At 40.7% G+C, this 13,763-nt stretch overlaps 3 protein-coding genes across 5 annotated transcripts; 2 read left to right on the top strand and 1 right to left on the bottom strand.

The window, feature by feature from the left end:
• Positions 1-498: 498 nt before the first annotated feature.
• emb (embigin) lies at positions 499-5,073 on the top strand. The gene is made up of 9 exons (XM_085476101.1): positions 499-655; positions 1,386-1,463; positions 1,745-1,928; positions 2,216-2,298; positions 2,478-2,614; positions 3,535-3,690; positions 4,109-4,229; positions 4,336-4,369; positions 4,450-5,073. The coding sequence occupies exons 1-9, from the start codon at positions 583-585 to the stop codon at positions 4,508-4,510; spliced, it is 927 nt and encodes a 308-aa protein (XP_085332227.1). The 5' UTR covers positions 499-582; the 3' UTR covers positions 4,511-5,073.
• A 138-nt stretch (positions 5,074-5,211) lies between these two features.
• On the bottom strand, positions 5,212-10,734 carry mrps30 (mitochondrial ribosomal protein S30). Its single transcript, XM_085476099.1, has 5 exons — positions 9,904-10,734; positions 9,389-9,534; positions 8,849-8,954; positions 7,815-7,991; positions 5,212-6,174 (listed from the first exon to the last, which is right to left on the bottom strand). The coding sequence occupies exons 1-5, from the start codon at positions 10,475-10,477 to the stop codon at positions 5,915-5,917; spliced, it is 1,263 nt and encodes a 420-aa protein (XP_085332225.1). The 5' UTR covers positions 10,478-10,734; the 3' UTR covers positions 5,212-5,914.
• Positions 10,735-10,896: 162 nt separating this feature from the next.
• hint2 (histidine triad nucleotide binding protein 2) lies at positions 10,897-13,406 on the top strand. 3 transcript variants are annotated; one of them, XM_085476103.1, is made up of 6 exons: positions 10,897-11,048; positions 11,291-11,370; positions 11,451-11,588; positions 11,680-11,784; positions 12,977-13,049; positions 13,137-13,406. In XM_085476103.1, exons 1-6 carry the CDS (start codon positions 10,973-10,975, stop codon positions 13,226-13,228), a joined length of 564 nt encoding a protein of 187 aa, XP_085332229.1. In that variant the 5' UTR covers positions 10,897-10,972; the 3' UTR covers positions 13,229-13,406. The 3 variants fall into 3 exon arrangements, with proteins under 3 accessions (XP_085332229.1, XP_085332228.1, XP_085332230.1); XM_085476102.1 differs by having other exon boundaries at positions 11,018-11,370; XM_085476104.1 differs by lacking the exon at positions 11,291-11,370 and having other exon boundaries at positions 11,023-11,229.
• The last annotated feature ends 357 nt before the right edge of the window (positions 13,407-13,763 follow it).

Consider the following 13,763-nt stretch of genomic DNA (forward strand, 5'->3'; position numbering starts at 1 on the left):
GTGAGGAGAAGAATTAGACTATGGGTAACTTTAGAGGTAAACTCCACGCTGTGAGAACTAGAGTGAGGCTACTTTTAGTGTTTCACTTGGTATAACTGTGAACAATTGAATAGTATTAAATGTATACTCATATTAAGGTAGAACTGCATGAGTCATTTGCAGTAACAGAATTGGTACTTTGTTAGTTGCCCCTCTTTGATATTTCATGAGGGGATTCAGCTCATGTGACCTTCTCAAATAACACAACAGGACACCTTGCACGTAGCTGCACAGTAGCAGCCTAGTCAGGCTGGGACAGATTTAACATTTTTATCAAAGTATACACGCAAATACAGATACACATTATTTTAACATTTTCTGTTAATATGCAGTCCTGAAGGGCACCACAAACTGCAGCACAACATCCAGACACGAACCCCATCTGAGTGAATAATGGATGGAGGCAGCCACCCACAGGCTGCAGAGTGATATCATGGCTGCGTCACTTGTGCAGATGAGGGAGAAGGGGTGGGGTGGTTATACCGTGCAGTCTGTAGAGACAGTGAGGAACCTGCTCACAGAGAGGACAGAGGGACGATAACCATGTCAGCCTCCTGGAAGCAGCCGCTTTTTCAGATCTGCCTGCTTTGCGTCTGCTGCAGACACATCAATACAAGTAAATTCATTTTGGGTTTCATTTTTGCTGTGTTTTGTGGTTGTGTTCAAGCTCTGTTCAGCCTTTTCTCTGTTCCACCAAATGGTCCCGTAACCTTGTAAGGGCCAGAACAAAATGTCATAATATTTTCACATAATTGTGTGCAACATAATTTGGTTTGAAGCATACTGGTAGTGATTGTTTATGATTTTTCACCTTATACATGTGTCTCAAACTGTTTCCCTCAAGACAAATATTTGTAATCATCATAGGATAAAATGTAAAAGGAAAAATCAAAACACTAGGTTACTTAATTATCGTGCTTGCAAAGGATTTTTATATTGATATGATTTTAATTGTCGCCTCATTATGCTTCATTCTGCGATTGTGCATGTGTGTTAGTTTAAGAACTATATAACAGACAAAAAGATAAAACCTTAAAGTTACTCAGTGCTTATTTCTTTTTTTTTTGTCTGAATACATTTTAATCCCAATCTTATGATATTTATGTAATTATTTAAGAAAACATCTCTTTGAAAAGATGATGAAGGAAACAACCTTGTTGCCGTTATGTAGAGGACACTTTTCACAGACAGTTACGAGCTGTTTCACACGGCAGCAAAGTAGCAACACTGATATCTGCCTTAAAATCACCTTAAAATATTGGTATAAATAATATTGTACCTTTTGAATTATTTTACACACAGTAAAAGACTCTGTATATTTATACATTTACTTCTTTTCCTGTCAGACACGTTGGGCTCAACCAAAGCGCCACAGGTTCCCACCACTGCTCTTAAAACAACTGTAAAAAGTGTTGTTCTTAAAGGTAATTTCTGCATGTTGTGTTTCCTTATTACTGCTCATGTAAATATGGCTAAAGAACACATGTTGATAAGTTATTTATCTTGTAAAATATTGTGCTATGACAAAGATGTAAGGATTTCCATGTTGTTGTGACCACGTGGCGCTGGATTTAAATTAGAGCCTGATTTTGCCTTGTGTGTGTGTGTGTGTGTGTGTGTGTGTGTGTGTGTGTGTGTGTGTGTGTGTGTGTGTGTGTGTGTGTGTGTGTCCGTGTTTCTAACTGTTCCACAAAACTCCACACAGGTGAAAATCACACAGAGGAAATCCAGCTGCATGAGCCTGTAAATCTAACGCTAGCCTGTACGTGGACTGGGAATCAGAAGAAACTACCAAACATTAGCGTTTATTGGACAAAAGATGGGAAGACGATCCAGGACAGTGAGCGCTCTGTGCAGCTGGAGAATGAGCAGTATACTCTCAAACAAGAGTAAGTACTTCATGTGCATATTTTATCTGACAGCTTTAGAAAATCCACTTTGCAGTTCCCCTCCGAGCGGCTCAAAAACTGTTACAACGTTTTATCAAAAGACCTGAATATATAAAAGGTTTTAAATAGAACTGCAGTGTCAGCTCATGCCTGTCCATGTCAGCTGTAACTATCTTTACATGAAAGTAGGGCAACAGTTTAGTTAAAATAATCAGATAGTTGGAGGACAGGAGCATTTGATTTATTATGTTAATATCTAAAACCCCTCTTTGACTTCTGCTTTACAGTTTCCATATTGTCAGTGAACAAGACCTTGGAAGTTACTCCTGTGTTTTTGGGACTGAAGCACAAATAGATTTTATTTTGGCAGGTAAGGAAATAAACAATGAATCTCTGCAAGACATTTCACAGCTTCATTTGTTTTGCTATCAGCTCCTCAAGTCCCTGCTCAAGCTATTTATAGTGAATATCAATATATAACACTCGACTGAGGCTGTGCAGTGCTGCTATGTCTTCATAAGCATCATCAGCTCAGTCGTTTTCCTCCAGCTCCACAGATCAGTGAGGTGCGAGACAAGCCGATAGTCAGCTATCTGGGGGACTTTGTGGTGATTTATTGTAAAATGGAGGAAACCAAACCAGAGCCCAGAACCTGGACCTGGTATAAAGTCAATGGGACAGAAAAGGTAAGCTGCTCAGAGCCGGTACAGTTGTGTCACTGATCATTTTTAATTGACATTCCTTCAAGTAGGATTTCTTATGTTCATCTCCCATGTTTTTATTCTCAAGAATATTCTTCAAGAGCAGCTTTGCATGTTACACATCTTGAATTATCCTTATTTATCTTAATTATCTTATACCAAACAAAGTGTCTATTTTTAACAGCTCCTCATATTTTGTGAAAGTCGAAGTAAACCTTTTCATTACTGTTCATAGGTGGATGGTTTATCCTTTTATCCATATTCCTCATGTTTGGTCTTTTTCTGCATAAGATCCTATAAATGAACATGAGCAGGCATTAAAGCACAGTGGTGGGAAACATTAGAGCTTGTACTTATGATAAATTACCTGTATTTATGACACAATACATGCATTTCCAGAATGTGCTGGGGCAGTGGGGGAAATATGTGCAAGTGTGCATACTTTTTAAAGCTTGTCATGCTTTATATTATGCATGCTAAATACACATTTTCAGTATCTAGTAGTTATAGCTGTTTGTAATGGGATAACAAGTTCAGTATTACTGATATTTTAATTGTGCCTGTAATGTGATGCAGTATTAGTTTAAGATAATAGATGCAATGGATAACATCCCAATGGACTGGGGTCTTCTTTTAACTTGATTTATTTATCAGATTTTTTGTTGTGTGGGTCATTTTATCTTTTTAAGTGGAAAAAATAAAAAGCAAAAACCTACAACGCTCCTGTTGGGAGGCAGGTTGGGTGTCAAATGGGATCATAGCACAGCTTTGTGAATCTTTCCTTTTAATTCTCCTTCTTTTCCCTCATTTGGCTTCAAAGACATTTAAATTTGTTGTTGTTACTGTGTCGTTCAGCAAAATCCAGACGGTGTCATGTTAACGTATGTTGATATATATGGGAACAGATCCTCGTTGTTGAAGAGCCTCAGCGCTATGAAATCCACAATAAAAGGTGGAAGACGAAGCTGAAGATCAGCAACCTGACAGATGAAGACTCTGGCTCCTATTACTGTGGGGCGGTGTACCGCATCGGCACCTCAGTGAGCCATGTGGAGCTCAAGGTCAGTAAACCTTGTGGAGCTGTCAGTAAACAAAAGGAACTCTGTACCTGTACAGCCCCTGAGCAGTTTGTAATTCAGACCCAGGATTCATTATTAGTTTGATAATAAATAAATAATTTGTCTCTCTTTGCATCCCTTTTTTAAACTCACTGGTTACTGCTTTTGTAAAATAAAAAAAATATGCTATTAATCATGGCCTGTCATGATTGGTCTGGTGAACCACTGAGAGCCCAACTCCACAGGCTTCAAACTACAAAAACTACTCAAACATATAAAGCTTTTAAAACTACTTGGCAGAATAGACACCGAGTGCGGTCTACTAATCCCATAAGATAAAACATCTGTACTTCTTTCCTGTGGATGTGACTGAAAACAGTAGGAGTAGTGATATATAATATTTCCTCTTTCTGTACTGAAGATTATCAGCTTCATTGAGCCCCTGAAACCCTTCTTAACCATCCTGGCTGAAGTTATCGTGCTGGTCACTGCCATCCTGCTCTACGAGAAAATTCATTCCAGGAAGAACAACACAGAAGAGGGTAGATAAACATCATCCAGCTCTTATTTGTATCACTATCATATACTTTTTGCAACATTTTATGACAAAACTTATTTTTAACTTGTATTTATCGGTCTCATTCTCAGAAAATCTGCCGAACGGCAACCAAAAGAACGAGCTGTGAGTACAATGACGCAGTATTTCTTTTAAGATACTTGCAGATTTCATAATCCAAGAATGACTTCTTTTTTTTCTGTCAGGCCTCAGGAAGAAGCTAAGGAGCTGGAGGGTAATACGTCCATGAGGCAGCGCAAAGTTTAAAGACTGCAGCCAGCTTTAAAACTCATTTTTAAAAGTGAACGCTAGCAACATTTATACGGTTATTGTGGCATCTGTTATAACTGCATCACTTTGTTTCAACACTCAGAGTGCAACAGCTTCCAGCTAATCAACACTCGAGTTTGCAACACAAGTGGCCTCTTTCCTTTCCTGTTTACTTCCTGTGCAGAAACCCAGACATGCTTCTCTTGACACATCACGTCATCTTTGTCCCCTCCCCTTTCTCATAACAGAAGTGACTTTCTCTTCTTGTTGGCAACACCGTAAACTTCAAATGACTTTTACCCGTTTTTCTTCTCTGTGGTTCGTAGCAGTGCCTTACACTCTTTGACTAACCTTTCACTGTGCTTCCAATGACTTTTGTCCTTGCAGTAATCTATCTACAGTACTTGAATAACATGTAAATCAAAATATATCTTCACATATTCATCATATTTGTGCATCTGTTTTGCGTTTACGTGTAGGAGAATAGTCACAGAGTCATAGTTTCTTCCCCAAAAATGACTGCACCGTATGCAAACAAGCCGATTAAAAACTACACAAACCACCGTTTCAGTGTTGGATTCATTTGAAACTTATTTCCGAGCACTAAAGAAACACTTCAAAAATGTGTCTGTTAACACGTCAGCAGAGCAGTCAACAGAAAAAAAAGTTTAGGATGGATTAAGCAACAATAACAAGAGTCAGTTTTGAAAATCCGCCATTTATTATTTTTTCTATAAATACAGTGGATGTTTTTGTCCTGAATAACCTTTGTACTTCCTCTTCCCCACGGAGAAAAGCTAAGCTATACCACGACACACAATCGTGTAGACCGTTGTAGCTGTGACCACAGCGAGAGGCGACACACCCTCAGCTGCGACTGTCAGAAACAAATCTGTATCACTGCATTTAGAAAGTAAACTAGAGCGGCTCGTTCCTCAGCCTGTGTGAGACATGCTGAGTTTGGCTGGAGTTAATGAATTTACTTAAATGTGTTGAAGCTACTATATTTCTGAACTCTTGTTGTGTGCCGCCAACACGTCTGTCGCAGAAACAGCCCAGGCTGAGATGACGGGAGTCAGAAATATGTATTCATACAACAGATTCGCCCAAGATGCTACAGATATTTGTTAAATTATTGCTTCTGTCTATGCTTCCCTTAACTCTGTGTATAATACCCAACACACACGCAAATTTCCATTGTGATCTTTCAGGCCTCTGTAATAATCAGGGATGTGTACACAGTATTTTTTCAGTATTTACTTTCACAGGAATACAGATTCTTCTTTTTTCAACATTACATTTCATACAAACTGGCAAACTTCACTCCCATCTTGCTCTTTAGAGAACAAAATCTTAAGTGAAATCTGCCTAAAGATTTCCACCCCTTCCCTTACAATCCAACTACGGCTGATTCATGAAGAATTGAACCAGAAGCTTGACGACGCCGTCGTTCAGTCCCACCACCTCTCCGTCCTGCACGCTCTCGTACAGTCGCAGGCTCTCTGTGCCCCACAGGAGGTTTTTCCTGGGGTTGTTGGCGTCAGTCTCCACAGAGAGCGCAACTGTGTTCAGCTGGTAGCAGAAGAAGGAGAAGAAGTGGCCGTCTGTGATCACGGCCTGGGACACGAAGGGTCTGGTGACATCCTCGTAGTTCCAGAAACCTACAGCGGGGAGAGGGAAGCATCAACACGAGCTACGCCTTCTCTCAGATTTAAAGCCAAATGTAGACCACTGCAGTAATCCCATATTCCTGTATCAGCGTTATTCCTGCAGCATCATGAGTAATGCCACTGACCAGTCACTTTGTTAGCTCTGCAGCTCTGGAGGAAACAGACTAAACATAGTGGATATGTCATAGATTTGTCCTGTAACACTGCGTGTCGACAGGTGGAACAAGACACCCCTTAATATTACATTTGTTAAACACTTAGTTATTATTTTTGAAAATGTATTTCAACCTGAAGCATGATCAGACTTTTGGTCAGAAAGCTTTGCTGCAAAAAGGCAAACTTCTCCCCCCAAAAGTCACAAAGCTATGACATCACAGAACGTGATTGGTCGGCTGCAATGACGATTCTGGACCAATATTAATTATGATAGTCGACACATACCCAGAGATTTCAGAGACACTATAGCACTGCCAGGCTAATAAAAAGCAAAACAACGCTCACTGCCACTTCATTAGGTACACTTGGCTACTAAGTGGATGATCGCCTTTCGTCTTCATTGCATAGATTCATCGAGGTTCTGGAAACATTTCTCAGATTGGTCAATAGTGACACGACCGCACAACTGTTACTGCAAATTTGTCAGCTGCACATCCATGATGTAAATCTTCTGTTCCAACACATCCAAATGGTTCTCTATTGAATTGATATCTGGTGACTGTAGAGGCCATTTGAGTACAGAGAACTCATTTTCATGTTCAAGAAACCAGTTTGAGATGATTTGAGCTTCGTGATGGGAAGCAGCCATCAGAAGATGGGTACACTGTGGTCATAACGGGATGGACACGTCCAGCAATACTCAGGCAGGCTGTGATTTTGTAAAGGATGCTCAAATGGTACCAAAAGAAGCAAAGTGTGCCATTCAAATATCCCCCACATCATTAAACTACCACCACTACCAGGCTCAACCGTTAATGCAGAGTGGGATGGATCCATGCTTTTATGTTGTACTCTACCACCTGAATGTCACAGCAGAGTTCAAGACTGATGGATTTTGAGTTACTGTTGCAACTGAAACAGTCTGACCAATCTCCTCCTGCCTCAGCCAGCTGCTCACTGGAATTTTCTTTGTAGATCATCAGTTTCTGAAATACTAACACCAGGCTGAAGGAAATAGTTACGCCAGAATCCTTCGTATTAAGAAATGCTAAAGACTTTGCGTTGACTTAAGAATTTCAGAAGTTTCCGGTGTATGAGGAACAACGAACGACACCATGCCCATTCAAAGTCACTTAAACCACCTTTCTTCCTCATTTTGATGCTTGGTTTGAACTTTAGCAGCTCTTGACCGCATCTTCATGCCTAAATGCACTGAAATGCTGCCGATAGATGCTGATAGATATTATTGTGTGGCTGGTGAGTGTGTGACCTTTTTAGAAAATGTTTAGAAACCAACTTGAACATAAAGAAAAAGCTTTTCATGATGACATTTGCTCTGTTAACTTTCTGACATGTCTTTAAATCTCTTCAGCGAACAAAGTAAATCAACTACATGAAGACATAAATATGTATTGTAATGTTTTATAAACACAGCATCTCAGTTCTGTTGCACCTTTGCTGTGTTAGGAACTCACCTTGGTACATGGCCTGAGCTCCTGTCCAGGCGAAGAGGCTGGCGAGCGCGTTGGCTCTGAGGAAAACCTCCACTTGGTCAGCCTGCTGCTGCCGAATCATCCGGTCTCTGTGGTATCGGTCGGGCACCAGGTGGAACTGAGTGTGACCGTAGCACGCTGGGTCTGGTAGCTTTGCACCTTTAAATGAAACAGAGAGGCTTGTTATAAACAGAAAGTAGAGGGGATTAATAAAGAAAAAAATGAGCCAAACACTGGGTAACCTCTGTGATAATGAAAACTTCAAATATAAAACCACCTGCAGCTACATTATTATCATACTTTGCTATAGAAGCAGAAAGATTAAAAACAAGCAAGGTTGGGGTTAAAATAATTGTTCTCAAAAAACAATCTATACCTTTTACTAAATACCAGTCAGTTCCACATTGGCGCCCCCTGCTGACCATTACGATAAGTAAATAATGAGAAAAATCAACCTGATGACCTGTTAGTGAGACCAGAATTACAATTTGGGAACGAATCAGTTTGCCTTTGGGACAGTGGCCAGTTTTTGGGGCTCTGGGTTAAGGCAGTATATATATATTTTCTACCTCCTTTGCTCCCTACACGGACTGTTTTACTGAGCTTGCAACTAAAATCTGTTCAAACATGACTGATCGATAGAATCAGATATATTATAATAAAGGGAGACGGGACATTCAAAGAATCCCGAAATAAGATTTATGGGAGATTTCCGTGGCAGCAAAGATGGTGGCAGGAGTGATAAAAAAAAAAAAACTATAGGAAAAAAAAACAGCTTTTCAAAGTCTGATTTTAGGGCAAAGTCAGCAAACTTAAAGTAGTTTTGATTCGATTTGAAACACAGTGTCCACAGGGCTTTTTGCTAAAACATAGTGGTGCTGTGGCTGTGTGTCATCAGATTAGCAGGATTAAAAAAATGTGATCATGTTTACTAACCAGGAACATGTACTCACTAGACTGAAAAACATGTCTAGAACCACCTAGCACAGCCTGCATGACCCACATCATTGTTTCACCTGTGAAGATGTTGTTGTCGTACTGCCTTCTGAACAGCGGCATCACATTGGGACGAAGCGTGATCTCTGGAACTTCAGCTGCATGGGAGGCTTCCAGCGGCATAAACTAAAAGTAAATACGATTTGACAAAGTAATTTGATCAAATTAATTTGCAAGCCCAACTTGCAAGATAGGCCGTCTAGAGCCCATGGGCCCATTCAGTCTCCCCCAAACTCCCCCTTGTGGTAATAATGTTGAATATATACACAAATAACTGCAGAACTCTGAGTGAAGTCCATTGAGTATTTGACAAGATCAGAAAATTGCTATATAACTGCAGAAAAAGCGATGCTTTAAATGTGTGAATCTGGATTAAAACCTTTTAACACTGCAATGAGACGCAATATAATAAAGTAGAATTAAATATATAATGACAACATCACTGAAAAACATTTTAAGTGGTTTGTGTGATTTCCCCCCACCTATGCAAGGCCATCAAAAACCCTTGCTGTGCATCTATTGCTATTACATGATCCATGTGGTCTGAAAAGGACGCCTACCTGAGGCAACTGTTGGGTTACTCTGATCTGACTGTGTGGGCGGTCGTCGATCTGGAACCTGGTTGGCTCGAGGTGGCGTTTCCGATGTCCCTTTGGGATAATTCTCTGACCCCTCCTCCAATAAAAGTTCACCTGGGGACTTAGATCTAAGAAAACAAATATAGATCAACATTAGAGGACTAGGATCGTTAAGTAGAAAAACATAGCACTCATACTTCATGCTATCTGGAACTCCTTGTCTTTTTGTTTTGAGCAATAAAACTTGTTAATATCTTCGTATTATTTTGGCAATAGTCATAAGATTATTATAATAAAGGCTGGACTTTTGTGATATGATAAGTTTCAGATTTTAATGGGCCACTCTAGTCGAGTTTTGTTTTTGCCCGAAACAACAAATCTACTTGGAACGTTTGTTGCTATATAAGTCTGTGTTGTTCACTATGAATGCCTTTATTTTCCTGAAGGTATCCACACCACTAACTACAGCGTCTTTAGTTCCACTTCATCATACACACCCAGACTGGAAAGCTGCAGCAGTGGGTTGTATTTAGCCAAACTGTAGGTGAGTCCAGACACCAGGCTCCTCAGAAAAGGTCCGACCACCTGCTCTTGGTGTCTGTACATGAAAGGCTTGCGTTTCCTAAATTGCCAGTGCTCTTGCAGGATCACACGGGTCACCAAGGAGCGTATGTCCGCGAACGCATCATCGTCGATTCCTGGAACCGCGGCTGTGGTCTTCTCCAAGCCCGGGGTGAATTTCTCGGGCAGGCCCGGGATGTACGCGGTTTTAGTGAAGTGCTGGTACCATCTGTCTGCGTTCCGTGCGAAAGTTTGAGGGTAAACTACAAATTTCTCCCGCTGGATGCGAGTGATGAGGGACAGCTTGTCCTCCACGGAGGAGGTGCATATCTTCTTCACCCGTTCCTCAATCTGTCGCCGCCGCGCAGATTTACTTTTAGCCGTTAGAGAGGGGACTATTGGAGGGTACGCTGGCTCCTTGACCGAAACGTCAGTGTGGACAAGCTTTTGGCTTCTAAAAGGAAACAAGTTTCTGGGGAACAGCAAGGGTAGCCGTGTGCGGGCCGCCATGTTTGCTTAACTTCTTCACTTTTCGTTGACACACAAACTAACAGTCTTTCAGAGCAGCGCCCCCTTGCGGAAAAAAGAGCCAGACTGAATGCTAACGCCTACATAAAGTAATATAAGTCAAAACTTAGACCGGTATTAAAGAACATTACATTTAATTTTATTTACTTGTGGCAGTGGTCTTGTAATTTAATAAAATGGTCGTGTAATTTAATAAAGCTTAGCTTGTATTAGCATTATGTTTAGCCTCTGAGAACGTTGAGGGTCTTGAATGAAGCCCTGTCGCGTAAACGATGGTGCATTTACGTTGACTCAGAAATTTCGGAATTTGTAGTTGAACGGGCTAAAAACGTGGGTACAAATCTAAAACGTTCGCTAAACGTTGAAACCAAAATCATTCAAAACTATAGCAAAAAACGTCATACTCGTGTTACACTGTGTATTTTCTATGTAGCTTATTGTAAACGGTGGCAGACGCTAGTAGAGATTTGATGCAGCATGAACAATCCAAACGGTAGGGGAGTACCCGAAGGCTACGTCAAAGTTGGACTTTTAAGACGGTGCAACGGCTCTGGTGAGGTGCAGTGTTTTTGTCAATAAACAGGCTGTTCGGCCTTTAAAAATATATAGACACAAAATTATTTCCACCAAAACTGTAAAAGCCAGCTATGTACTGTCGTCAGATTTTGCGGACACCATTGTTCGGGACAAGAGCGGCTAAGCTCAGCCGTTTCCCCCATGTTTGTCGAAGCGAGGTATCTGCTATCAAAATAAACCGTCCTGTTGTCATTCTTGTCAACATATTCCTTTCATTAGCTGCTGCACAGCATGTTGACAATACCTGTCCTACTGGTGGTGGCTGTGGTGAACCTGCAGTGCCCCACCACCACCAAGAGGTTTGGTTTCATTGCGACACGTACTTAAAGCAGCTTTTTGATTTTCCCATGTGTGATGCATGCCTGTTGTTCACCCCCAGAGACCCCTGTGCACCAAAAGTGACGAGGTGAGGCTGGCAGAGGAAGCCAGCAAGAAGTACGGCTCCCCAGCTCCAACCATCTTCTCCAAAGTGATCGACAAAAGCATCCCTGCAGATATCATTTATGAGGATGAAAAGGTACAGTCTGAGCTCATAAATAAACATTTTGTGGTTACATTTCTGCAGTTCAGTCCTTCATATATAAGATTTTTTTTTCTGTGTTTATCAGTGTTTGGCATTCAGGGATATCAGTCCACAGGCGCCTGTTCACTTCCTGGTTATTCCAAGGATTCCTATTCCCAGAATAAGTGAGGCCAAAGATGATGACGCTGAGGTAAACTGGTGTTTTCTTGTCTAGACTCTCAGATCATGTCACAAGCAGTGAGATTGTGCAGCACATGCTCCCTTTTTATAAGTCTATGTTTTTTACTATTTGACATGTCTGTGAGATTAATTTCCAGAGCATTTAAGAACCAGCTCACCCCAAACTGTTGTCACAGCACTGGAAGAAATCTATAGGTGAAGCACTAAAGGCACTACCTTTCCCTCATTTGAAACCAGTACTACCCAGAGTGTAGCCTTAAACCAGGGTCTTGGACCAAAGAGCAGGTTAAATATGCCCAGATGTTCTTTTGTTTTCTGGCTTTCCTAATGTAACAACCAGTATGAGTGTTTTTGCATTGAATGGGCAGTGTTGACATCAAATAACCAGCAACAAATGTGGGCTGGTCTGCAGCCTCATATTTCCCACAAGGGAAGCAACCTATAATCCTAAATAGATATCAGGTAAATAAAATAATATAGCAGGGAAGTTGTAAAGGAGTCGAGCCGTCCAGATTAAAATTCAAACACAGATTAGGTAGATATACAGACAGATATTACGGTTGTTATCTAGATTCCCTTGTTTAACAGTCTAAGAATAAAGAAGAAATCTAAAAACAGAAGGCGTATACTACTTTTAAATCAGATTTAAAAAAAAAAAAAAAATCAACAAGCACAAATATGTGTTCTGTTTTAGGATTTGATAGTAACACTTATAGAGCAATAACATTGTTGTAAAATTGGAAAAAGAAAACAAATCAACAAATAGTTTCTTGTATGAATCTGTTGTTATTATTGGTGCTCATTACCAAAAGACAAAGACTTCAGACGATATTTAAAAAACTTTAAAACCTCCTACTGTACGTGCACAGACGTCTGAGGAATCCTTCACGAAAGGTGACGCTATTTCCTGGAGATCTGAGTGGTCAGTAGGCGTTGATTTCATACTTGATGATTACTGATCTGGAACGTAACTTGCTCTAGTCCAGGTTAGTATCACAGCAAGTTACCATGTAAGAAGTAGTTCAGAAATCCCAGGATCAGTCCCGAAGTTGGATGAGCCTGCTGTAGGTCTCACATCCAGTTTGGTCTCCTCTGTGACCGGACACGCTAAATATTAATCTTTAAGAAGTCATGACTGCTTCATTTACAGCTCACTGTCGACTGGAAATAATCTCTGCAGCTCTCCTTTTCTCCACTTTCAGCTCTTAGGACATTTATTGGTTGTTGCCAAAAATGTGGCAAAGCAAGAATCTCTGACTGAAGGGTACAGAGTGGGTAAGTTAGACCATTTTACCGTAATGATTCTCCAGACATTAATGTGACTATACAGACTGTTTGTTTACATCCACACTGAATTCCCAGTGATCAACGACGGGAAGCACGGTGCTCAGTCCGTCTACCACCTTCACATCCACGTCCTGGGAGGAAGACAGATGAAATGGCCACCAGGATAAGGGCTTCACATTTACTGTGGTGTCTCAGTTTAATCCAATAATAATGGCATAATACCTGTTTATACACAAAGCTGATGTCAATGTAAATATGTTGGAAAAAATGTGTGAAAAGGAAAAGTCAGAAGTTGATGTTTGATATGGCTGCAAATAAAGACACATTCTGTTATGGAACAATAAAGCTCAAGTCAGTTCTTTAATCTCTAATCAAGTCAGGATACTGTTACCATGGTAGCAGCTCACATTTAAGAGCAAAGGTTCAAAACAACGAGGTCAGATATGTGCGAGTAATCCCTCTCAGAGGAAAAGTTCATGCTTCACTCTGCCCAGAAACACTCAGCTTCAGGCAGTTTATTCCTTCACCCACCTGCTCTTCAAACCTTCTCAACAGCTCATTTCAGACAGCAAATGAACTGAGGAGCTACGCCCAAGCCCAGGATAAGATTAATTATATAATGTTATACTAATGCTTTAACAGTAATGAAGTGTTTGAGGTTGCCATGCTGTGGAAAATCCTCCTCCTCCTGCAACCCCCCAC

Source organism: Copadichromis virginalis, linkage group LG12 (assembly GCF_057382275.1).
Source record: "Copadichromis virginalis isolate Kocher_CV1m ecotype Utaka linkage group LG12, C_Virginalis_male_GT1.1, whole genome shotgun sequence".
Taxonomy (NCBI): domain Eukaryota; kingdom Metazoa; phylum Chordata; class Actinopteri; order Cichliformes; family Cichlidae; genus Copadichromis; species Copadichromis virginalis.

What these genes read in the sequence shown, in the direction of transcription:
- mrps30 (XM_085476099.1), bottom strand. Translation starts at nt 10,477, where the DNA reads ATGGCGGCCCGCACACGGCTACCCTTGCTGTTCCCCAGAAACTTGTTT. An exon ending in GCTGCAGCTTTCCAGTCTGG is followed by an intron (nt 9,535 to 9,903) that starts GTGTGTATGATG and finishes TTGTTTTCTTAG; the next exon opens with ATCTAAGTCCCCAGGTGAAC. An exon ending in CGACAACAACATCTTCACAG is followed by an intron (nt 7,992 to 8,848) that starts GTGAAACAATGA and finishes TTTCATTTAAAG; the next exon opens with GTGCAAAGCTACCAGACCCA.
- emb (XM_085476101.1), top strand. Translation starts at nt 583, where the DNA reads ATGTCAGCCTCCTGGAAGCAGCCGCTTTTTCAGATCTGCCTGCTTTGC. An exon ending in CAGTATACTCTCAAACAAGA is followed by an intron (nt 1,929 to 2,215) that starts GTAAGTACTTCA and finishes TCTGCTTTACAG; the next exon opens with TTTCCATATTGTCAGTGAAC. An exon ending in TGAGCCATGTGGAGCTCAAG is followed by an intron (nt 3,691 to 4,108) that starts GTCAGTAAACCT and finishes TCTGTACTGAAG; the next exon opens with ATTATCAGCTTCATTGAGCC.
- hint2 (XM_085476102.1), top strand. Translation starts at nt 11,143, where the DNA reads ATGTACTGTCGTCAGATTTTGCGGACACCATTGTTCGGGACAAGAGCG. An exon ending in CCAAAGATGATGACGCTGAG is followed by an intron (nt 11,785 to 12,976) that starts GTAAACTGGTGT and finishes CTCCACTTTCAG; the next exon opens with CTCTTAGGACATTTATTGGT. An exon ending in GACTGAAGGGTACAGAGTGG is followed by an intron (nt 13,050 to 13,136) that starts GTAAGTTAGACC and finishes CTGAATTCCCAG; the next exon opens with TGATCAACGACGGGAAGCAC.